Source organism: Bos javanicus, chromosome 15, assembly GCF_032452875.1.
Source record: "Bos javanicus breed banteng chromosome 15, ARS-OSU_banteng_1.0, whole genome shotgun sequence".
Taxonomy (NCBI): domain Eukaryota; kingdom Metazoa; phylum Chordata; class Mammalia; order Artiodactyla; family Bovidae; genus Bos; species Bos javanicus.
This window is the reverse complement of record NC_083882.1, coordinates 54,466,661-54,490,360: the sequence shown is the minus strand read 5'-3', so window position 1 is coordinate 54,490,360 and position 23,700 is coordinate 54,466,661. Positions and strand designations below refer to the sequence as shown.

At 45.0% G+C, this 23,700-nt stretch overlaps 1 protein-coding gene across 5 annotated transcripts; it reads right to left on the bottom strand.

Moving 5' to 3' along the window:
* Nucleotides 1–45: 45 nt before the first annotated feature.
* NEU3 (neuraminidase 3) lies at nucleotides 46–23,696 on the bottom strand. 5 transcript variants are annotated; one of them, XM_061380864.1, is made up of 5 exons: nucleotides 17,111–23,696; nucleotides 15,552–15,600; nucleotides 13,587–13,723; nucleotides 12,448–12,750; nucleotides 46–5,375 (listed from the first exon to the last, which is right to left on the bottom strand). In XM_061380864.1, the coding sequence occupies exons 4-5, from the start codon at nucleotides 12,694–12,696 to the stop codon at nucleotides 4,296–4,298; spliced, it is 1,329 nt and encodes a 442-aa protein (XP_061236848.1). In that variant the 5' UTR covers nucleotides 12,697–12,750; nucleotides 13,587–13,723; nucleotides 15,552–15,600; nucleotides 17,111–23,696; the 3' UTR covers nucleotides 46–4,295. The 5 variants fall into 5 exon arrangements, with proteins under 5 accessions (XP_061236848.1, XP_061236851.1, XP_061236849.1 ...); XM_061380867.1 differs by having other exon boundaries at nucleotides 12,448–12,659; XM_061380865.1 differs by lacking the exon at nucleotides 15,552–15,600.
* Nucleotides 23,697–23,700: the final 4 nt, after the last annotated feature.

The following is a 23,700-nucleotide window of genomic DNA, read 5'->3' as shown; positions in this document are numbered from 1 at the left end:
GGATGATAATCACCTTAATACAACAAAAGTCAAAAACAGTAGCCCTCAGAATTAAGCTCTTTATTCGTCTTCCTTGTTTCAAAGAGTCATGGCAGTTCTTAAACAGTAGAGAGAGCATTCCTGGCACGTGGTAACACAGAGCAAGGCACACTGGAAAACACTGAGCCCCAGCATCTCCCTGGAGGAGTGGCAGTTAGAGAAAATCCAATTAGGGACAAAGGGGAAATGCCAGTGAAATACGAACCCCAAGTCAAGGCTTGGCTTTAGACTTGGGCTGGGATGCTGTGACATCCAGGTAGGAACATGCTCAAGCCAGAGAGCAGCTCATTCCAAGGAAGGGCTGTGACTGGCCTGGGTGTAGCCCCAACAGAGATTCATTTAGGGTACGTGTTCAGCAGGCTGAGCACATCAGCCACAGAGGGACACAACATGCTCCTCCTGTGGGGAAACGTGCCCTGGCCTCTCAATTGGCTCCAGAAGTCCAAGAGTCTTTGACTCCTTTGTTCACTCAGCACAACTTTACTGCTGCCTATTCTGTGCCAGGCCCTGTGCTGGGTGCAGAGGACAAAGCGAGGAATCAGACACAGTCCTTACCATCAGGGAATTCAGAATATGCTAGCAATATATCACAAAAATAAGTCATGATTCAAGGTAAAAAGGATGCAGAAAGGAAGCAGACAAACTTGGTCCTCAAGGCGTTCACAGCCTGGCGGAGGCCTATGGGCAGCCTGTGCCAAGGACCAAAGAGAGGCCCATGCCGTGTGCTCCGGCAGCGCAGGAAGGATGACATGATAGATGCTGGATGATACAGTGGGGAAAACTCACAGCTTCTTAGAGAAGACTGAACAGCCTCAGTTGGCCAACATGGAAGGAATGGATCCTACTGCCTTGGGCGGGGGGCTGTGCAGCTGTGGGCCGACTTCCATGCGTCCCTCGGGCTACCCAACAGGGAGGGGGTAAGGCTGTTTATCTGTGGATGTGGCTGCATGACAACCTGTGGATATATGAGGGGAGACTGGTGACCAGGAGAAACAGGTCCAAATAACAAGGGCCCAAGGTAAAGGTTAGGGCTTCCCTTGTAGCTGAGACAGTCAACAATCTGCTTGCAAGGCAGGAGACCTGGGTTAGATCCCTGGGTTGGAAAGATCCCCTGGAGAAGGGAATGGCAACCCACTCCAGTATTCCTGCCTGGAGAATTCCACAGACAGAGGAGTCTTGTAGGTTATAGTCTCTGGGGTCACAAAGAGTCGAATGTGACTGAGCGACTAACACACACACACAGAAGGTAAAGGTTAGGAGCCTAGACTGAATAAAGCAGGAGGCAGGGAGCGTGAGCAGGACCGGCAGGCCAAGCAAGTGGGAGGCTAGTCTGGGTGTACACCAGCAGACAGAGGGGCCTACTGCGCCTTCCTGCAGTTCCGGTGGTGGGTCATCTGTGCTCGATGGGTCAATCCTGAGGGGCCAAGGATGGGGGAGAGCCTCTCAGACCAAAGATCACAGCCTAGCCAGTCCTCTCTTCATGGCACCTAGTCTGCTTTTCTCTTTTCTTCACAGCTGCCTTCACCTGCTCTATCTTTCCCATTCTCCCAACCCAACTGCGGCTGAAATCGGTTCAGTCAGGAGACAGTATCATGGTATAGGTCCCAGGGCCCTCAAGACCTTGGGTAACTGACACTACAGCTGTTTTGGATGCTCACCTGGCACAGAGACAAGCTTCAAGTTACAGGGTTGGGTTAAAACTTGTCTGCAGCTCCACCTGTGCAGGCTTCTTTCCCTCCCACACATTTTGTGGAACAGCTCTGGCCTGTTGTCATTTCTTCTTCACAGCAGCCACCACCTACACCATCTCTCCAGCCTGGGCTTCCTGTGTGTACCCCTTTCTCCCCCTTCCTAAAGGTGTCAGTACTCCTCCCTGCTGTGCTTTTCCTTCACAACTGCCATCACCCCTCTGTTCTGTTCTCTAATCCTCATTGTGGATTACCCCTGTGCCCAACCCTCTTTTCCTGATATTACTGAAATATGCTCAGACCCCCTTCACCTATTGAAGAATTTCATTGCTAGTCACTGAGGAGATGCAAACCTGAAGCCAAGGGGAAGGAGAAAGGGGAGGGCACTTTAAAGATGGATGAGACTTCCCAAGAGGACTAGGCATCTGGGGTCCACCCTGGCATGTGGCTGAGCTCCGTTCCTTGACTCCCTTCTTGGATGGTCCCAAAGAACCTTGTATTCTCATTTTCTCCATCCTTTAACTCTGGTTTTAGAACCTAGCCATCTTCTCTACTCCTGTCAATTTGGGGTATGGTGCTCAGGAAAGCTTTGCTGAACAAGGAGTTTCTACAGTCAGGAGGGGCTGCCCTTTCAATCCTCCCCTCCCCAGTTCCTCCCTGTACCACCGACGCTGCCCACTCTGAAATCACAGCCCCTGCCACTTGCCAAAGCGACCGAGGTCTTCTCTGACAGCAGCTTCATATAGAGAAGAAGAGAGGAGTGTTCATTATTTCAACCAACAACTGAAGGTCCTACATGCCAGGCTAAATGTAAACACCCTTTAGTAGGCAATGAGGAGCCACAAGCAATTTTCAAGCAGGGATTGGCAATTAGAAAGTACCTCACATTATGCACAGGTACTCAATTATGGAAACATTTAGATAAATGTATAAATGAGTGAGTGAATGATCATAACTGTGTATTAACTTCAGCAAATGTATGAGAGGTTAAGGGGATTTTTAAAAGCCCCTCTAAGCCCTGGGCTTAACCCATATGCTAAAGTAGGTGAAGTTAATCTCTACTTTCATCCTATAGGACTCTTTGTCATCTGACTGGTACAACTGCATCCCCCAACTTTCTAGGCTGTGTTCCACGACGACGACTTACTCTCCAGGGTCATTACTCAGCACCAAATATATTTACCTGCTGCCTGTTTAAGGCATTATCCTCCAAAAATAGGGACAAAAAAGGTAGCTCTCACAATAAGAGTATCTGTCACAGTAAAAGGCTTATGGAGGAAATGATCTAAAATAAGAGCAACCATCTGCTATCATCTGAGAACCAGCAACGTCAAAGTTTATCCCAAATCTATTAGATAAAGAAGCATCTCTACACTTCACTAATAGTAGAGATGGTCCAAATTTCAGTAGGTCTGAACAAATATGGTTGATTCAGAGGTTTTTGAGTCCAGAGACCTTCTGAATGGTGACGACTGTCTCCATTAAAGAAGGCTGAGTGAAAACAACATTCTGAGAAAAACAAACAGCAGCTTGGACAAGTTCTGGGGCAGATGACTCCAGGCACAATTAAGATACAATTAAAATAATACCATCAGCAGCTACTATCACTCCCACTTAGAGCCCAATATCTATAAACTATCCCCCAGCTACATTTATTTTCTTCAATTTTATCCCTCTTCTAGCCCCCTAAACTGTGAACTCCTTGAGAGCAGCAATAGCAGAAAGTTTTGTCCGATGCTTTGAAGTCCTAACCCATGTTCATTTCTCATCAATAACTATCCTAATAAATGAACTTCAAGTTCATCTCTCATAGGAGTCATGCCAGCAGAAACATTAAGTACCATTATTGAAGATCACTGACATTGAGCATCTCATTTTCTCCTTCAGAGGTAATGCTTTCTGGACAAGGAAGGAAAGGTGGAGCAGAGCTGTAAAGCTGGAGAAGGTAAGTGACCTATAATTCTGCTGCTTGGCCCGATTCCTCTAGAACAGTGAGTCTGTAGAGCTTCGTGCATAATCAGAAGGATGTAAGTGCTTTTGTTATTAAAAACAAAACAGGCCACCTACATCTTCCTTTGTGCTATGACACCTGCTTGTAACCTTATACTTGGATGAGTGGCAAGTCATTTGAAAAGCGGAGCCTGCCTTTGAGATAAGAGTCCTACATACAGCCAGGACTTGCTGATCAGGGAGCATGCAGGCACACTGCCTTTCCTAGGGATGGGAAGAAAAGAAATCAGAGATCCGACCCTCTCCTTTTACAGATGGAGACCTGAGGCCCAGAGAGTACAGGTGACATGTCCAAGGTCCCAAAGCAAGCCAGTGGAAGAGCCAAGATGACATCATAGTCTCTCAGCTCACCGTTCAGTGCTCTTTTGAATGCAGTAGCTATGGCAAGATGTTCATTTTGTTCTCTGGAGAATGAGAAGTGAAAACAGGTAGGGAGCAGAATATTAGGTGTTTTGTTTCTCTGCAGACTTCAGTAACCTCTGTTATCCTGGCCTCCACTGTCCTGGCTGTGACTGCCTTCTACGGTAGCCTTCTATGCAAAGTTGGGTCCTAAGCGAATTACTTTTTACTTGGCTCAGAGTTCATACCAGGGGTGGAGCAGTCCCCTTGCACGTGGCTCAGGATCTCTCGGTCTGTAAACAGGCGGAAGGCAATCTGCTCACACTCCTGCTTGGTCCCACATTCAAACAAACACCCAAACAAGCCCTCATTCTCCAGAGCAGCCAAATCAGAGTACCCACAGGGCCCGCAGTGCAAGATCCAGGGGCGGGACCAGCAGGCAGCCTCCAAGGGGCTCTGGTTGAGGTAGATGCCTAGATCGACCCTCCGTTTCTTATTGGTTGGGTGTGAGTACAAGAGCCATGATTCTGACAGGGTTCCAGCTTCCGGCTCTGGTCTCACTGAGCTGCACAGCAGAGGACTCTGCTGAATGGCAGGTGCATCTTCGCCAGCAAGATTCTGGCATCCACCTGGGATCTCCAGGGGACAGAAACTCACCACACTGCCTTGACAGCCATGAGGGGGCTCACAGAGCTGATGGCTCAGGACTGGTTTCTGAAAGCATTCACCATGGTCAATGCTGAGGGCCTCTGCCCGGTGCCTGTTTGGTGTCCGGGCACTGCAATACAGCACAGGGTGGCCGGCCTTCCCGATCACCTCTGCCACTTCACATTCCACTGTCACCATGGGCTTGATAAGCCTGCCATGGTGCCATGTGGCTCCTAGGTCATCGCTATAGATCATCAGGGAATGAGGCCTAGCTCTATATGGCAGCCGAAAGCAAAAGAACCAGAACGGGATGTAGTAGGCATATGCAGGGATGATGAGCCTCCCCGACTGCAGCTGGATGCCATGACCTGGCCCCACAGCAAAAGTGGCCCAGTGTGTCACCTCTGGGCCAATGACCTCCTCAGTCAGGTCCCTCACATCACTCCATGAATAGCCAGCATCCTGGCTGCATATGAAGCAGAGGCGTGCAGCGTTCCTGCCTGACATAATCTGTTGACGCTCGGTGACATGGCCTTGCACACAGATGAAGAACAGGTACACGTAGCCACTCTTCCGCTCCCACACAGGACAGGGGTTCATGGTCCGGTGTCCAGGTAACGTGGCTTTCATCAGGGACTTCAGGGGTTCCCACTAGATGAGGGGAAGGGAGAAAGCAGGAGTGAAAGACTCATAGGGAGACATGAGGCTCATTAAAAGCATGAGTACTTCTCAGTTCAGTTCAAAAGCATTAGTACTTCTCAGTTCAGTTCAAAAGCATTAGTACTTCTCAGTTCAGTTCAAAAGCATTAGTACTTCTCAGTTCAGTTCAAAAGCATTAGTACTTCTCAGTTTAGTTCAAAAGCATTAGTACTTCTCAGTTCAGTTCAGTTCAGTCACTCAGTCGTATCCAACTCTTTGCAATCCCACGGACTGTAGCATGCCAGGCTTCCCTGTCCATTACCAACTCACAGACCTTGCTCAAACTCGTCTATCGAGTCAGTGATGCCATCCAACCATCTCATCCTCTGTTGCCCCCTCCTCTTATCTTCCATCTTTTCCAGCATCAGGGTCTTTTCCAGTGAGTCAGATCTTCATATCAGGTGGCCAAAGTATTGAGTTTCAGCTTCAACATCAGTCCTTCCAATGAATATTCAGGACTGATTTCCTTTAGAATTGACTAGTTTGATCTCCTCACAGTCCAAGAGACTCTCAAGAGTCTTCTCCAACACTACAGTTCAAAAGCATCAATTCTTCACTGCTCAGCCTTCTTTATGGTCCAGCTCTCACATCCATACAGTAACTACTAGAAAAACCATACGTCAGCAAAGTAATGTCTCTGCTTTTTAATAGGCTGTCTTGGTTTGTCATAGCTTTTCTTCTAAGCTCCTCTATGCACGGAGCAAACACCTCTTAATTTCAATGCTTCAGTCACCATCTGTAGTGATTCCAAGAAAATAAAGTCTGTCACTGTTTCCATTGTTTCCCATCTATTTGCCATGAAGTGATGGGAGGACCAGATGCCATGATCTTAGTTTTTTGAATGCTGAGCTTGAAGCCAGCTTTTTCACTCTCCTCTCTCATTTTCATCAAGAGGCTCTTTAGTTCCTCTTCACTTTCTGCCATAAGGGTGGTATCATCTGTGTATCTGAAACTGATATTTCTCCCAGCAATCCTGATTCCAACTTGTGCTTCATCCAGCCTGGCACTTCGCATGATGTACTCTGCATATAAGTTAAATAAGCAGGGTGACAATATACAGCTGTGACGTACTCCTTTCTCAATCTGAAACCAGTCTGTCCTTCCATGTCTGGTTCTAACTGTTGCTTCCTGACCCATAGGAGGCAGGTAAGGTGGTCTGTATTCCCATCTCTTGAAGAATTTTCCACAGCTTGTTGTGATGTACACAAAGGCTTTGGCATAATCAATAAAGCAGAAGTGGATGTTTTTCTGGCATTCTCTTGATTTTTTGATGATCCAACGGATGTTGGCAATTTGATCTCTGGTTCCTCTGCCTTTTCTAGATCCAGCTTAAACATCTGGAAGTTCATGGTTCACATACTATTGATGCCTGGCTTGGAGAATTTTGAGCAGTACTTTGCTAGTGTGTGAGATGAGTGCAATTTGCGGGAGTTTGAACATTCCTTAGCATTGCCTTTCTTTCGGATTGGAATGAAAACCGACCATTTCCAGTCCTGTGGCCACTGCTGAGTTTTCCAAATTTGCTGGCATATTGAGTGCAGCACTCTCACAGCATCCTCTTTTAGGATTTGAAATACCTTAGCTGGAATTCCATCACCCCCACCAGCTTTGTAGTGATGCTTCGTAAGGCCCACTTGATTTCACATTCCAAGTTGTCTAGCTCTAGGTGAGTTATCACACCATTGTGGTTATCTGGGTCATGAAGATCTTTTTTGTATAGTTCTTCTGTGTATTCTTGCCACCTCTTCTTAACATCTTCTGCTTCTGTTAGGTCCATACCATTTCTGTCCTTTACTGTGCCCATCTTTGCATGAAATGTTCCCTTGGTATCTCGAATTTTCTTGAAGAGATCTGTAGTCTTTCCCATTCTATTGTTTTCCTCTATTTCTTTGCACTGATCGCTGAGGAAAGCTTTCTTATCTTTCCTTGCTATTCTTTGGACCTCTGCATTCAGATGGGTATATCTTTCCTCTTCTCCTTTGCCTTTCGCTTCTCCTTTCTCAGCTATTTGTAAGGCCTCCTCAGACAACCATTTGCCTTTTTGCATTTCTTTTTCTTGGGGATGGTGGTGATCACTGCCTCCTGTACAATGTCACAAACCTCTGTCCATAGTTCTTCAGGCACTTTATCAGATCTAATCCCTTGAATCTATTTGTCACTTCCACTGTATAATCATAAGGGATTTGATTTAGGTCATACCTGAATGATATAGTGACTTTCCCTACTTTCCTTAAGTCTAAATTTGGCAATAAGGAGTTCATGATCTATGCCACAGTCAGTCCTATTCTTGTTTTTGCTGACTGTATAGAGCTTCTCCATCTTTGGCTGCAAAGAATATAATCAATCTGATTTCAGTATTGACCATCTGGTGATGTCCATGTGTAGAGTCATCTCTTATGTTGTTGGCAGAGGGTGTTTGTTATGACCAGTGTGTTCTCTTGGCAAAACTCTGTTAGTCTTTGCCCTGCTTCATCTTGTACTCCAAGGCCAAACTTGCCTGTTACTCCAGATATCTCTTGATTGTATCTTTACTTTTGCATTCCAGTCCCCTATGATGGAAAAGACATCTTTTTTGGGTGTTAGTTCTAGAAAGTCTTGTAGGTCTTCATAGAACCATTCAACTTCAGCTTCTTCGGCATTAGTGGTGAGGGCAAAGACTTGGATTATTGTGATACTGAATGGTTTGCCTTGGAAACAAACAGAGATCATTCTGTCATTTTTGAGACTGCACCCAAGTAATGCATTTTGGACTCTTTTGTGACTCTGAGGGCTACTCCATTTCCTCGAAGGGATTCTTGCCCACACTGGTAGATATAATGGTCATCTGAATTAAATTTGCCCATTCCAGTCCATTTTAGTTCACTGATTCCTAAAATGTCGACATTCATTCTTGCTACCTCCTGTTTGACCACTTCCAATTTACCTTGATTCATGGACCTAACATTCCAGGTTCCTATGCAATACTGTTCTTTACAGCATCAGACTTTATTTCCATCACCAGTCATGTCCACAACTGGGCATTGCTTTTGCTTCGGCTCAGCCTCTTCATTCTTTCTGGAGTTATTTCTCTACTCTTCTCCAATAGCATATTGGGCAGCTACTGACCTGGGGAGTTTGTCTTTCAGTGTCATATCTTTTTGCCTTTTCATATTGTTCATAGGGTTCTCAAGGCAAGAATATTGAAGTGGTTTGCCATTTCCTTCTCCAGTGGACCACGTTTTGTCAGAACTCTCCACCATGACCCATCCATCTTGGGTGGCCCTACATGGCATGGCTCATAGTTTCATTGAGTTAGACAAGGCTGTGGTCCATGTGATCAGTTTGATTAGTTTTCTGTGACTGTGGTTTTCATTCTGTCTGCCCTCTGATGGATAAGGATTGTCTGTTTAGTCAAAGCTATGGTTTTTCCAATAGTCATATATGGATGTCAGAGTTGGACCATAAAGAAGGCTGAGCACTGAGGAATTGATGCTTTTGAACTGTGGTGCTGGATAAAACACTTGAGAGTCCCTTGGGTAGCAAGGAGATCAAACCAGTCAATCCTAAAGGAAATCAATCCTAAATATTCATTGGAAGGACTGATGCTGAAGCTCCAATACTTTGCCCACCTGATGCGAACAGCCAACTCACTGGAAAAGACCCTGATGCTGAGAAAGACTGAAGGCTGGAGGAGAAGGGGGTGACAGAGGATGAGATGAATGGATGGCATCATCAACTCAATGGACATGAGTTTGAGCAAACTCTAGGAGATAGTGAAGGACAGGGAAGCCTGGCATGCAGCAGTCCATGGGTCACAAAGAGTTGTACACGACTGAGTGACTGAACAACAACAACCACATAACTCAGCAATTCAACTTCTAGGTCTGTACAAAAACTAATAGAAAAAACAGTCTTGAAGAGACATTTACATGCACCTCCTTATTCCATAGCAGCATTATTCACAATAACCAAAAGGTGGGAGCAACTCAAGTGTCCACTAGCCGATGTGTGGACAAAAGGGATGAATGGCTAAACAAACTGGATAAATGAAATAATAAATTAACATACAATAGATTATTATTCAGCCTTTAAAAAGAAATCCTGACATATTCTACAACATGGATGAACCTTGAGGATATTATCCTGTGAAATAAGCCAATCACAGAAAGACAAAATATTGCTTGATTCCACTTACATGAAATGTCTAAAGTAAACAAACTCACAAAGTACAGTATTAATCTCTAGGGGATTGGGGAGGGGGGAAATTAGTTGTTGTTCAGTGAGTATACAGTTACAATTATTCACTAATGAATAAATTCTAGAGACAAATAATGTAATACAGTTAACAACACTGCAATGTATACTTAAAATGGTTATGACAGAGGGATTTCCCTGGTGGTCCAGTGGCCAAGACTCCTAGCTCCCAAAGCAGGGGTCCTGGGTTTGATCCCTGGTCAGGGAACTAGATCCCATATACCACAACTAGTAGTTCGCATGTTGCAACTAAAGATGCCAGCTGCCACAACTAAGACCCTGTACAGCCAAATGAAAAATGATTATGATGGAAAGTATTACGTTAGGTGCATATTACCATAATTTAAAATGTTTTTAAAAGAACAAAAAAATCCGAAAAGTTTTTGAAGGGTTTAGCTGACCATCTATTTAACATTTAAGCAGCTATCAAAAAGTAAATGCTACTTTATTTTACTGTAGGCTGCATTAAAAGGATACCAGATGGGATAGCCACTTCACTGCTGAGCTGGTCAATCTATCCTTGGGGTCATAAGTTCAGTTATGTGTACCATACTTTGCAAAAATACACTGATCTTCCACACCAGGTCCCAAGGACTGTAATCAGTTTTCAAAGGACCAAAAATCAAATCAAGACTGTGGCCTAAGGAGCTGCTAAAAGATAGAAGACCTGGAGGGTGTGGATACTGCTTTCAGATACATCAAAGAGCACTTCTCCACAAAAAGGGACTTTATAATGTACAGATGGACTTCCCCATAAGGCATAACAACAACAGGCAATTACAGACAAGTACAGAGGATCTCATTTCAAAAAATAAGTTAACAGTTGCCACATGATTAAGTTTCTCATTTGAGGAGTTGTGTAAGTAGATCCTTAATAGAAGATGACTAATGTTGAGTTCCTACTATGGAACTGCTATTATTAATTATATTTCACAGACAATGAAACAGAAGAGTCAAGTATTCACGATCACAGTCAATAAATGATAGGTCTTGCCTGACTCCAAAGCCATGCTCTTAACCACTAAGCTATTAGTAGCAACCAATGGAATACAGAAGATTTCTATATTGGGAAAGAAGCTGGGCTGATAATTCTTCCCATTTTAAGATTCTACAATTCAGTAAATGAGAGAATGAATGTGAATAAAATAAAGTGAAGAGAGAATGAGTTACAGTGGACACGTTTGTGACTGGATGTGACTACTGGATAGTGAGGTTATGTAACAGGTATGGTCTGATAAAAAAAACGTAACTGCCCAACTGTCTGTGGCAAAAAGCAGAGCAACAGAAACCACAGGTACTGCCTGTCCTGGAGGAAACAAAAGAGCTAGAACTTCAAGTTGGGCTGAAAGGCACCAGTGATATAAGCAGAGGTTCAACCCTGGGAGGCCATAAGAAAGACACATGATAAGGTATAAGAGCAGGGGATGGAAAGTCCCTCAAGTAAAAAACTTCCCCAAGGGGAAATGTGAGTAAGGCATTAAAAGCAGCCAGGGCTTGCTTGTAAGGTCCACCTTCAGCAGAACAGCATTTGCACTATAACAGCAAAGCAAAGCATCCCTAACGACATGAAGTTTTAAAGGTGAGACTTCTGAGAGCAGAAAAAGCAGTGCAGGTTAAGCAGATTAAAATAACTCATAAAAAATGTATGTATGTATGATTATGTGTGTATTTTTCAAATTCACTGTCTCACTTGATCCTCACTTCAGCCATCTCTGAGATAAAAGTCAACAATAACAAAATTGGGTTCTAAACTAACCCTGTAGTTCACAGCCCCAAGGGCAGTAACTATTCTCTCCCCCATTAAAAACACAGTAAAAATGTGCTACCTACGGACAAGGGCACTAACCCCAGTTCTCCATTTATTAAGTATGTGCCTAAGGCAAGTCACTTTCCTTCTTAGAAAATGGGGATAATAATATGTACCTCACATAAAGCACAGAGAAGGCAATGGCACCCCACTCCAGTACTCTTGCCTGGAAAATCCCACGGATGGAGGAGCCTGGCGGGCTACAGTCCATGGGGTCGCTAAGAGTCAGACACGACTGAGCAACTTCACTTTCACTTTCACGCATTGGAGAAGGAAATGGCAACCCACTCCAGTGTTCTTGCCTGGAGAATCCCAGGGACGGAGGAGCCTGGTGGGCTGCTGTCTATGGGGTCGCACAGTCAGACACGACTGAAGCGACTTAGCAGCAGCAGCAGCAGCAGCACATAAAGCATGGAGGAAGACAAGCAAAGGGAAGAGGGGGGAGAATACAGATGTTGTTTTCCTCCCCTGTGTCTTTCGCTAGCTGTGGTCCTGAACAAGCTACCTACCTGTTGGAGCACCAGGATGCCTCATCAGCAAAACTGGACTAACAATGCTTACTGCTTTCAGTGACTTATGAGAATAAAAGAGAATGTGAATGAAAAGCACACCACATGTTGGTTGAACTGAATACACAAATCATGGAGGCCTCTATTCAGAGACTGGGTTTGAAGCTTGTTTTTACTGCTTTTTTATAGCTGTTTGACCCTGAGCAAATAGCAATCACTCTGAGCCTCAGTATCCTCATCTGTAAAATGTGACTGACAACAGTTCCTATGTCACAGAGTGGCTGTGAATTTCAATGTGCCTCTGGCAAACAGTAAGTATTCAATAAGGGAAAGCATTGCTTTTACTGCTTTTTTTCCCCCCTCCTCAGCTCAGACACAAGGCTTTTCCTGCACTGATGAAAAGGGCACAGACTGTGACATGCTGTGAGCAATGCAGAAAATGAGACCCAGGCTCAGATCTGGGATAAGGAGTCACCTGTACTGATTGCCCAGTCCTTAATCCTCGCCTCAGCACCAGGTGGAGAGCATCCTCATCCTTGCTCGAGGAGCGCTTCTCTGCAAAGGCCAGGAAGGTGTGGGCAGGGGGCACGTAGATCAGGGCTGGGATCCGGTAGGTGACCCCTCTCTTGTCCTCCTGCTGGAACAGAGGGCTGCTGAAGGAGCATGATGTCACTTCTTCCATGACCTCTGCAAGGACAGGAGGGAGCTCAGTGTGTGTCCACATCCAAAGGCTCGCTGGGACACAAGTTCTGCTCTATCATTTCACTTCTGGAGGTCACTGGGAGGCAAAGATGTACCCAAACATTTATTTTTTATATACAAAAGTAACATCATGATCTCAATAGCACAAAGCAAGCAATATGCATTCTCATATAACAAGTCTATATTCCAGGCTCTGTGGGAATCCTGTGTAGCCTGTGTCAAGTGTCTCTCCAGAGAGATTCTGTATGTGCTTCTGCCAAGCATTCAGAGGTATTACCAGCCCGGATGGTTCCTAATAGTCAATTTCCTGGCTTGGAGTTTTTAGGCAATTCAGGCAATATAAATATAAACCCAAATCCATACGAGAGAATGCCTCTGGTTCAGAATTCTCCGGGCAAACTTTTCCCTTCTCTTGGAGCCTAGAATAAGAAGCAATCTTCTTTGTCATCTCTGTCAGTAGTAAGATTTCTTTTTCCTACTCCACTCAATCAGAGGATATAGATTTTCAAGGTATCTGGCTTCATGCAGGGATCTCAGTTCCAACCAGAGTCTAACACAGGTGGGCCTATGGTTTCATTCACTGCAATAGCAGGTATATTAAAGCCCAAGCTTTGAGGTGAGCGAGACCAGCAAACATCTAGGGCAGCTGAGGTCACGTAAAGGGGCTAACTTCTCCAGTTTTCAGTTTACTCTTGGTTTTTAGGCCCCTGGGGATTTCTCTTACTTTCTTGGAAATTCAACTATAAAAGGCTTTGTTATACTTATCCATCATTTACTTTACAGGTTAGCTGGCTTGCTATAATGCTTAAAATGGAAATCTCTAGGTACATTTCTCAGGTATTCAACTTCTCAGAGGCCCACAAAGGGAAGCCAGACAGATAGAATCAAGCTTAGAATGATTTTTCCTCTCACAATTTGTTGTCCAAGCCTTGTCTTCCAAATCATTTGTAAAAATAATCAGGCTGTAAGAATGAGACCCACAAGGCCTTCTTCGTTTATTTAATAAATATTTCTGAGTGCCCACTGGAATTAAAGCCATCAGGTAGGTGCTGAGGAGACAGAAAGGGATCAGAGGTCCCTGCCCACATCCAGGTGAGGGGACAGACATATATACATTGACAATTACAATATCATGTAGTAATTTCTACTTTAAGAGGTCAACATGAGAGCGTGCAGGAAAACAGAAAAAAAGCAACTGTCCAGATCAAGGCAGCAGTGGAGTTTTGAAAAGCTAATAAGTTAAGTGATCCCCTGTTTCATATCCTTATGCTCTGGGCCTGAGGCATTCAGATACCTTACTTCCTCACCTTCTTCAGCTCTATTCAGACATCGTCCAATCAGTGAGGCCTTCCCTGACAACTCTCTTGTCCCTCTCTATCCCCCTTCCCTGCTCTGTTCTCCATGCCACCTACCATCACCCATATGTTATACTTATTTAATATGCCCTACAGAATAGAAGTTCCATAAAGGGCATGTACATGTCTGTTTTATTCACTGCTATACCTCTAAACCTAAAACCCTGCCTGGTAATTCACAGGCTTAACAAATGTTCGTTGAATGTTTGAATGAATGGGTGAGTTGGATCTTAAAGGCTGAACAGTGGGTTAACCAACTGAAGGGTAAAAAGGAGAAGAGGAGAGGGAATGGATATGAAAAGCCTAAAGATCGCAGAAGCACACTATGAGCTGTGGGGATTCAGAGTAATCCAGTATGACTACAGTGAAGTGCAAAAGCTGTGAACGAAGATGGCACTGAAGGGGTCGGGCGAGGGCAAATCCTGGGAGGCTTCGATACCTTATTAAGCTGTTTATCCCATGGGTAGGGAGCCACTCAACAGGTTTTGGCAGATGAATGCCAAGATCAAGTACATATTTCAGACCACTCTTTCAGGTAGCCTTCTGGACAATGAACTGAAGGGGAAAGTTGCACTGCTTTGGGCTACAGGTTCCTAGTGTCAGTCAAGACAAGTTTGTCTTTCACAGCATATAAGTGATTTATTTAGCATGTGAATTCACTCAGCATGTGAATAATTCATTTCACTGGTTTCTAACCTCAAGTGAGAAAGAATCACAGCTCACTATCCAAAAGGATGGGGAGGTGGCCTCCTAAGTCCAGAAGAAAAACTTCCCCTCACTCCAATTCTGGGTTCTCAACTGTCTTCCTCACACCATACTTGAGCACACCTCTCTCTTAATTCAGGATCTCCTGCCAGAGAGTCAGGCTGTGTAATGGTTTAGAAAACAAGGTTTGGGCCAAGCCAGGACTACATGAACTTGGGCATGTAATTTAACTGCTGGACCCTAGTTTATAAAATTCAGTAGAATGGCTGAAAGAATTGAGGTAAAAAGTGTAAATGGCTGTTACAGGGCCCATGACACAGTAATGAGCTCAATATATGACAGCTGTTATTTTTGGACTGTCAATCACTACATATTCTAGTGTTACTCCTCAAAACCTGTGGAGGAGGAGGATGAAGACAACCACCACAATTACAACTACCCTTCTTTAAAGTATTTAAACCCCTCTGCCCCTCTGGGAGAGGTCGTATTTTAAATTCTTGTAAGGATATGAGTTAATATCAACACTATTAATCATCAGCCTGAGATAATATCAACACTATTAATCATCAGCCAACACAAGACTATTGGTCAACATCAAAACAGAATGTGTCTGGGTGACAAGAATAAAGCACAGAACAAGCATAGGAATGGGCAGGGAGGACCAGGAAAAAACGAAAGGCACAGGGAGTGGATAGGGACAGGGAGTGGATAGAACTCGTAAGGAGAAGCACAAGTTCTTACTATGTGACCTTGCACTAGTCACTTAACCCAGGTCTTGGATTCCTTGCTTATAAAATGTGGATGAAATAATACTTACCTAAGATGACTGAAGAACCACTCAAAAGTGCTTCATAAACTTTAAGGCACTATGTAAGTAAAAGTATAAATTCAGAAGTCTTCACAATTTATGGTTTTGCTGTCACTGTAACAATTAGAGTCCCTATCACTGCTTACTAACTATGCTGATCATGTTGATGGCAATGGTAACACACGTGGTGGCTGTGGCATCAATACCCAAACTATTTCACACAAACCATGTGCCAGGAGCTAGGGACAGAGAAAAATCAGATACAGTTCTTTTGCTTTTCAACTGTGCTTTGAACTGTGTGTTGGAGAAGACTCTTGAGAGTCCCTTGGACTGCAAGGAGATCTAACCAGTCAATCCTAAAGGAAATCAGTCCTGAATATTCATTGGAAGGACTAATGCTGAAGCGGAAATTCCAATACTTTGGCCACCTGATGCGAAGAACTGACTCATTGGAAAAGACCCTGATGCTGGAAAAGATTGAAAGCGGGAGGAGAAGGGGACGACACAGGATGAGATGGTTGGATGGCGCCACCGACTTGATGGACATGAGTTTGACCAAACTCCGGGGGTTGGTGATGGACAGGAAAGCCTTGCCTGCAGTCCATGGGGTCGCAAAGAGTGGGACACGACTGAACGACTGAACTGACTGGAGTTGTTCATTTCAGCAGAAAACCCAACATTATTAACTACTGCTCCACATAATCACCTTTCAATCAAGATTTCCCTGCTCTCTTATTGAGAAGTATAGTGTAACATGGACTTTAAGACTGACTCGGCTTTGACACTTACTAGCAAATCCAGTTTACCACTGAGCCTCAGTTTCTTCCTGCAAGGGAGATAATGCCACCTATTTCTCAAGCCTGAAGAATAACATAATTCCACAGACTCCAATTAATCTAGTGCAGCAAGCAGCCTCCAGTGAGCCCCAAGGGAGACTTCCCCATTTTATTCACGCCTAACAACTAATACTTAAGGAGCACTCATCATATGTTAGGTCTTTGAAGATCCTATGGTCCAAACTCCTCTCATGGTACACAATAGGATTCTCAGATCCACAGAGGGGAATAAACTCCTCTAAGGCCACTCAATGAGTCAGTAACAAAACCTGGACCAAGGCCCAGGACTCATATAAGTTTTAGTTCTGGGCTCTATGAAGCCTGTAGACCCTCTCCAGTAAGAAGAGTTTTCCCAGTCTCAGTTCCCTTCCATCGCAAAACAAGTTAGGCTTCAGTCGAAGGAAAACAAAAACAGAGCTAGCCAAGAATACCTTCTGGCTGTGTCTGAGAGATTAGCCCACTGGGGTGTCTCTGACCCAATAGACTGGATTTCCTAAATCCAAAGAGTGCTGCCGAACCTGTCAGCACAGTCACTTCGCCTCACGTTTTGGGAGGCCCTTTTCACTTTCATGCATTGGAGGAGGAAATGGCAACCCACTCCAGTGTTCTTGCCTGGAGAATCCCAGCGACGGCGGGGCCTGGTGGGCTGCCGTCTATGGGGTCGCACAGAGTCGGACACGACTGAAGCGACTTAGCAGCAGCAGCAGCAGCCAGTCTTCCAGCCACACTCACCTGCAGGGAACCCCGGCTCCTCCATCTCTCTCGGGCTGATCTGGGCGCTGGGTCAAGCACTCACGTCTCCGACACTGAAGCCCTGGAGAATGATCAAGCCCGGGAGACGAGGGCAGGAGAGAAACTGCGGACGCGGACACAAACCACGAAAAGTGAAGAAACACGGCGACAGAGACATCGAGAGGCTGGCGGCGGGGCTGACAGATTGGGGAAGCCGAAAACAGCCGGTAGGAAAGGAAGTCCAGGAAGCTCAGAAGACGCAACCCGCCGGCGGTTGGGACCCGCAGTTGGCTGCGGCCTGGAGTCAGCCCCGCCCCCTTGGGGGGGGGCGGTGCAGCCGAGGCCCCGCCCCCTCCTTCCCCCGCCCAGTCCCTTAGCGGTCCAATCTGGTTCATTCCTCCTCTTTCAGGCCCCCAGTTCCGGCCCAGCGGTGGCTTGGAACTTGCCCCTCCCTCTCTTAGCACCCGACCCCACCCGCTCCAACTCAGGCCGAAGTTCAGTCTCCAACTGCCACACAGCTCCCTGGCTGCGACCCTCACCCTTCCACTCCGCCCACCTCCGTCTTCAGTCCGTTTTCCCCACGCCCTCCCCTATTGGTTGCCGGTCTGTTGATAGGCATCACCCTAAAACTTCCCTAGACAACTTGAGAGTCGAGCGAGAAAGTTCCGGATCTCAAAGGGGACGCCACTAAAATGTCCAGCGGTCCAGAGCATTGGGCAACCGACCCTTAGGAAAATAAAAATTTATATGTGTTATATACATGTGTGTGTGTGTGTGTGTGCGTGTACATATATTTTCAGTAACTGATAGTAGATTACAACCGCTGAACAAGTTAAAAGCCCACGTGTCCTTGTAGATGTGCACAATTGAATAAATAGGGAAGAAAGGACAGCTCTTCCTTTAGTTAAGAGTCTAATTAATGTAGACCATGCACAAACTGTTTGAACGCAGTATGGTTTATGCTGAATACCTGCTTACTTTCTGAGAGTCTGGAATTTTCAAACATGCCAGGCAGAGTGCCCAGGTAATCTGACCCCAATAAAAACTGTGGGTTCCAAGTTTCTAATGGGTAGGTTCTCTAGACAGAGACTAGGCTCGCATGCTGCTTTTGTGATGCTGGGTAAAGTGTGCTTAGTGTGATCCTTCATGAGAGGGAGTGGGCATAAGAAAGCCTATGCAAGGATTTTTTCAGACTCAGCCTGCAGTCTTATGATCCTGTGTGTGTCCTTACTACATTGCTGAAATCAGTGTTAGCCCTGAGTACACCTCTATGCCTGGTCCTCTGAGTACTTCTGATGCTGAGCAGGCCCCTATATGGCTTCTAGGCATGAAAGTCTTTTTGACCCCCATTTCTTATAAATAAGACTCCAGCCTCCATGGCCTGAGTTCCAAACAGCAGAACTATTATTAATTAAAGGTGGAACAGCCAGGAAACCACCTGAAGCAAGAATAAAGGGACCAAAGAAACTCATCAAGATTAGGAGATTGGACCGCTTAAGACCCTGATAAAGAAAGCTGAGCACAGAAGAATTGGTGCTTTTGAACTGTGGTGTTGGAGAAGACTCTTGAGAGTCCCTTGGACTGCAAGGAGATCCAACCAGTCCATCCTAAAGAAATCAGTCCTGGGTGTTCACTGGAAGGACTGATGTTGAAGCTGAAACTCCAATACTTTGGCCACCTGATGTGAAGAGCTGCCTCATTGGAAAACACCCTGATGCTGTGAAAAGATTGAGGGCAGGAGGAGAAGGGGACGACAGAGGATGAGATGGTTGGATGGCATCACTGACTCAATGGAAATGGGTTTGGGTGGACTCCAGTTGGTGATGAACAGGAAGGCCTGGCGTGCTGTGGTTCATGGGGTCGCAGAGTCGGACACGACTGAGCTGAAATGAACTGAAGACCCTGAAAGTGAAAAAGTGCAGTCCCTGGTTTGGTTTTTTGCCCTCCCCGCCCACTGCACATCACTGTGGATTTCTGCCAGTTTCTCGGCACTTGACCATTCTGCACCCAGGGCTCCCTGTCCCCATGGGGTGAAGTAGGATGGTGACTTAGATGTTTATATTCAACAGAGCTATAAAAAGGTAATCCTTCTCCTCCTCAAAGATCCCCCAGCATACACAAAGTCTTTCCTTAAAGCAGGAGAGGGAGTGAGAGGGAATGGATCATGAATTTATTTTTGCTTCAGTGGTTATCTGCCTGGACTCAACAAACTCCTAATACTGAATATTTTGGGTCCACTTGCTGCTGCTGCTGCTAGTCACTTCAGTCATGTCTGACTCTGTGTAACCCCACAGACAGCAGCCCACCAGGCTCTCCCGTCCCTGGGATTCTCCAGGCAAGAACACTGGAGTGGGTTTCCATTTCCTTCTCCAATGCATGAGTGAAAAGTGAAAGTAAAGTCTCTCAGTCGTGTCCGACCCTCAGCAACCCCATGGACCGCAGCCTTCCAGGCTCCTCCATCCACGGGATTCTCCAGGCAGGAGTACCGGAGTGGGGTGCCATTGCCTTCTCCATTGGGTCCACTTAAAAAGCTTTATATCCTTATTTCTGACACCACTTATTTCAGCTTTGGGGAAACCATTACTCATCAGTCAGCCATACTGCCTTCAACTGGGGCCACAGACTTGCTTGCCTCATTGTCAAAACATCCTTTCATTCTCCTGCTCTGAGAATTGAGCTACAACCAGTCAGACAGTGTGTTTCAATCTCACCTCTTGTTGCTTAGCCTCAAAACATTCATTAACATGTAGGACAACTAGAGGCCCTTGCTCCCCTCCTCACATGGCAGCAGTTGCTACCAGGCCCCCAGTTATCCTCTCATATCACCTGGCCCTTGACCTTCCTCTTCTGGAAAGACTTGTCTGTCAGGATCCCATCCTTGTTACCAAACTATCAAGAGTAGCCCATGAAGGGTTTCAAATTTTATCCTCCTTGCAAACAAGTTAACCTACTTTTTTCATGAAGACTGGCACATGACATGAGACTTCTGGATCAAAGAATTTTATTACTTATGATGCAGCAAACAGCAATGGACAGGTTTGTGCTAGTTCCCCATTCCCCTTCCCCAACAAAACTGACACAGGTAGGCCTAGATGGGTGCCCACATGCGCAGTAGGTTGTGTCATAAGAAAAGAACCCTGAGCTTGGGGGGAGTCCACACTTTTAGTGAACAGTAAGCAAACCGGCTCCAGGAAAGAGATATTACTTCCTCTCCCTAGGCTGCTCACTACCAAGAGAATACTGAGATTTGGCCCAGAAGAAGTGGCCAGGGTCTTTGCATTTACATGAAGAACTTGCAGGGATGGGCTCACGGCTTGTGGCAGATTGCCTCTCCCAACACTCATTCCCCAGTGGGTCACCTTTGACAGCATTATACACAAAATCCAGGGCACTAAGAGCCTGGATACTGAGTACTATTCGATATTAATCAACTGTTTCCCAGAGCAGTTTGTCAGTCACAGGGACATCTCCCTCAAAGAGCCAAAGCTCCCTTACAGCAGCCAAGATCCACTGCAAAAAATTTGGAGAGTTTTACTGTTGTCTCCGAATGGATCTAAGGGTGGCATGATAAGCAGCAGGAGGGAGCTGGCTGCAAGACAATCCAACACCTGCCATCCCTCCTCACCCAAGCAAACCAAGGTTTCTAACAATTCACCTGGTTTTTGTTCACAGAAATAGGGAATTTCCCTCCTTTCACTCTTGTGTAGATGTGTGTCTCTGTAACTGCTGTCTGAAAAGAAGAGAAATCTGCTGCCCACAGGGGAAGAATGTTAGTGTTCGTGGTTACAATGGGGCAAATCTGAAGCTGATTGCCAGATTGGTCAGAAATCCTCCTGCTCAGAGAAAAGTGAGCACCAACACACACCTTCTGAGCAACTGTCTTTAAACCTACTTCCCAGTACTAGGAGCCTACAACCACCTCCCCAATCTTCATTAGCAGGCAATAGTATATTCAAAACATTCTGAGAAGGGGGTCACAGAGAACACCAGACTGTCATAAAAGTTCTATGGTATATAACAAAAGGCTAATTCTTCAAGTATCCGTGGATAGCAGAGGAGTCACCTGAGCAAATGTGCTTTCAGGCTGGATTGTTAAGTAATAACATTAGAGGCTGTCTGTGGGGACAGGGCACATTTTATAAAAAAATATTGTGATATTATTAACAGAGCTTCCCTGGTAGCTCAGCTGGCAAAGCCACCTGCAATGCAGGAGACCCAGGTTCAATTCCTGGGTCAGGAAGATCTGCTGGAAACGGGATAGGCTACCCACTCCAGTATTCCTGGGCTTCCCTGGTGGCTTAGCTGGTAAAAAATTCACCTGCAATATGGGAGACCTGGGTTTGTTCCCTGGGTTGGGAAGATTCCCTGGAAAAGGGAACTGCTACCCACTCCAGTATTCTGGCCTGGAAAATTCCATGGACTGTATAGTCTATGGGGTAGCGAAGAGTCGGACAAGACTGAGTGACTTTCACTTTTCATTATTAGTAGAAGCTTCCCCAGATATTATAACTTTCATCAGGGAAATAAGGTTTGGGTCAAGGGTAGCCAGGGGTGGTGATAAGACAGTTGGTGTTAGAAAGCTCTAAATTGAGTAGGAACTTGGACCCAGAGAAAAATACAACTGTGGGTAGTCCAAGGAACTTTCACATTTTCTTTCATTTCCTAAGGCTGTTCTGAAACAAAAAGACTGTTCCTAATAATATATGAAACACCAATTGTCAAATACATGTTAGCAGGTCAAATTTGCAAATAATGAAAAACACAGCTCTCTCCCCACTCTTCTTAGCAGTCTCATCCTAGAATACCACAACTGGATAGATGAGGGGAAGGGGTGCATGCAGGATGCATGGCTAGGCTGCTAACTCATTTCTTTATTTATTAAACCAATACTGTCTCAACTGGTTACGGAGTCAGGGGAACACCTTAAGACATCCACACAGCCTAAGAAATCTCAAAGCAGGGTTTAAGGGCAGATTTAAAGGATAACAGCATTCATATTCTTTGAAATAAAAAAAATGTTTTATATATAGGCATCTCTAGGCAATAAGGAACCTTCATAATCTCAAAGGATACACTGTCTGAAAGCTCTTTTGAAGGGTTCTTTTAGTCCTAGAGAAGAAATGAGATTTTCCCAAGGTCATAAATTAAAATACAGCTGAAAACCCAGGTCTCTTGCCTATCACTCAAGGATATCTCTTTTTCTCCTCTTCTCCCAAACTGACTTCCCCCTTGGGATAGTGAAAAACCAGAAGAAAACAAACATACCAATAAAGAAATATCACAGTTAAAACCATTTCTACCATGGAATATTATGCAACTATTAAAAATGAATTTGACCTATGTATACTGACAAGGAAAGTACCTAAGAAATATCAAGTTTAAAAAAACACAATGTAATTCAATTTTCATTAAAAAAAAAAAAAAGAAAATACATGTTCATATATGTAAAGAAAATGGTACAGCTGGTATGAAAGAATTCCAAGGAATCATCATGGAGAGGGTTATTCCCTAACAGTAACTCCTTCATTATAAAAATATGATTATCTGATTACACTTTCGAAAGCTTCAAGTGGCTGACAGAACAGAATTACCATTTGGGCGGTGGGGAGAGGAAACTAGGAGAGAATTACAAAGCCTACCCAAGGTTCATGGAAATACAGAATCCAAGGCTTCAACTTCCTATCTAGTGATACCCACAATCTTCTACTGAAGTGAAGTGAAGTCGCTCAGTCGTGTCCGACTCTTTGTGACCCCATGGACTATAGCCTACTGGGCTCCTCTGTCCATGGGATTTTCCAGGCAAGAGTACTGGAGTGGGTGGCCATTTAACTTCTCCAGAGGATCTTCCCGACCCAGGAATCGAACCAGGGTCTCCCACAATGTAGGCAGACGCTTTACCTTCTGAGCCACAATCTTCTACTGTGTGAGCTAAATAGGGCAACATTCCCAAGTCAGAGAGGAAGATGTGATAACTGGGGTTTCTTACAAACTGATTATAGTATTAGGTATTAGGCTCAGCTGGAACTGTACTTACAAGGTGAGAAGTACAATATTCCTATAGGTCACAGGATCTGGGCAACTTCCAGTTCTTCTCTGACCCTAGTGGGAAAATACTACAAATGATGCTGCTCACAACTCTGGAGCCAGACACAACAGTTTAAATCCCAGATCTACTGTTAGCTGTGTGGACACAAATTAACCAATTTTTGTGTCTCAGTTTCCTCTCCTATAAAATGGGGATAATAAAAATACCTACTTTCTTAGGGTAGCTGGGCACACTAGTGAGTTAATACACATACAGAACTTGGAATACTACCTGGCACAAAGTAAGTACTGAGTGGCATTACTGTCATCACTGGAAAGTGAGCAGTTCCTCACCTCCAGGTTCTCAGGGGCCTCTGACTGAACAGAAACAAAGGAAACCTATGTAGTACCACTGTCAACAGGTACTGCTCTGTTCCTTCCATCAAGACCATGACTCCATTTTTCAGATCTTCTTTCCTTTTATTGAAAAAAATTTTAGAAAATGGCAGTTAATAAAGGGCACAAACAAATCAACAGGGATATACTAGTGGAAAACATAGACAACA

Bases quoted from the DNA above. Each gene is read 5' to 3' on its own strand.
- NEU3 (XM_061380864.1), bottom strand. From the start codon at position 12,696: ATGTGGACACACACTGAGCTCCCTCCTGTCCTTGCAGAGGTCATGGAA. The intron at 5,376-12,447 runs GTGACTCCTTAT...CCCCTCATCTAG, and splicing joins GGACTGGGCAATCAGTACAG to TGGGAACCCCTGAAGTCCCT.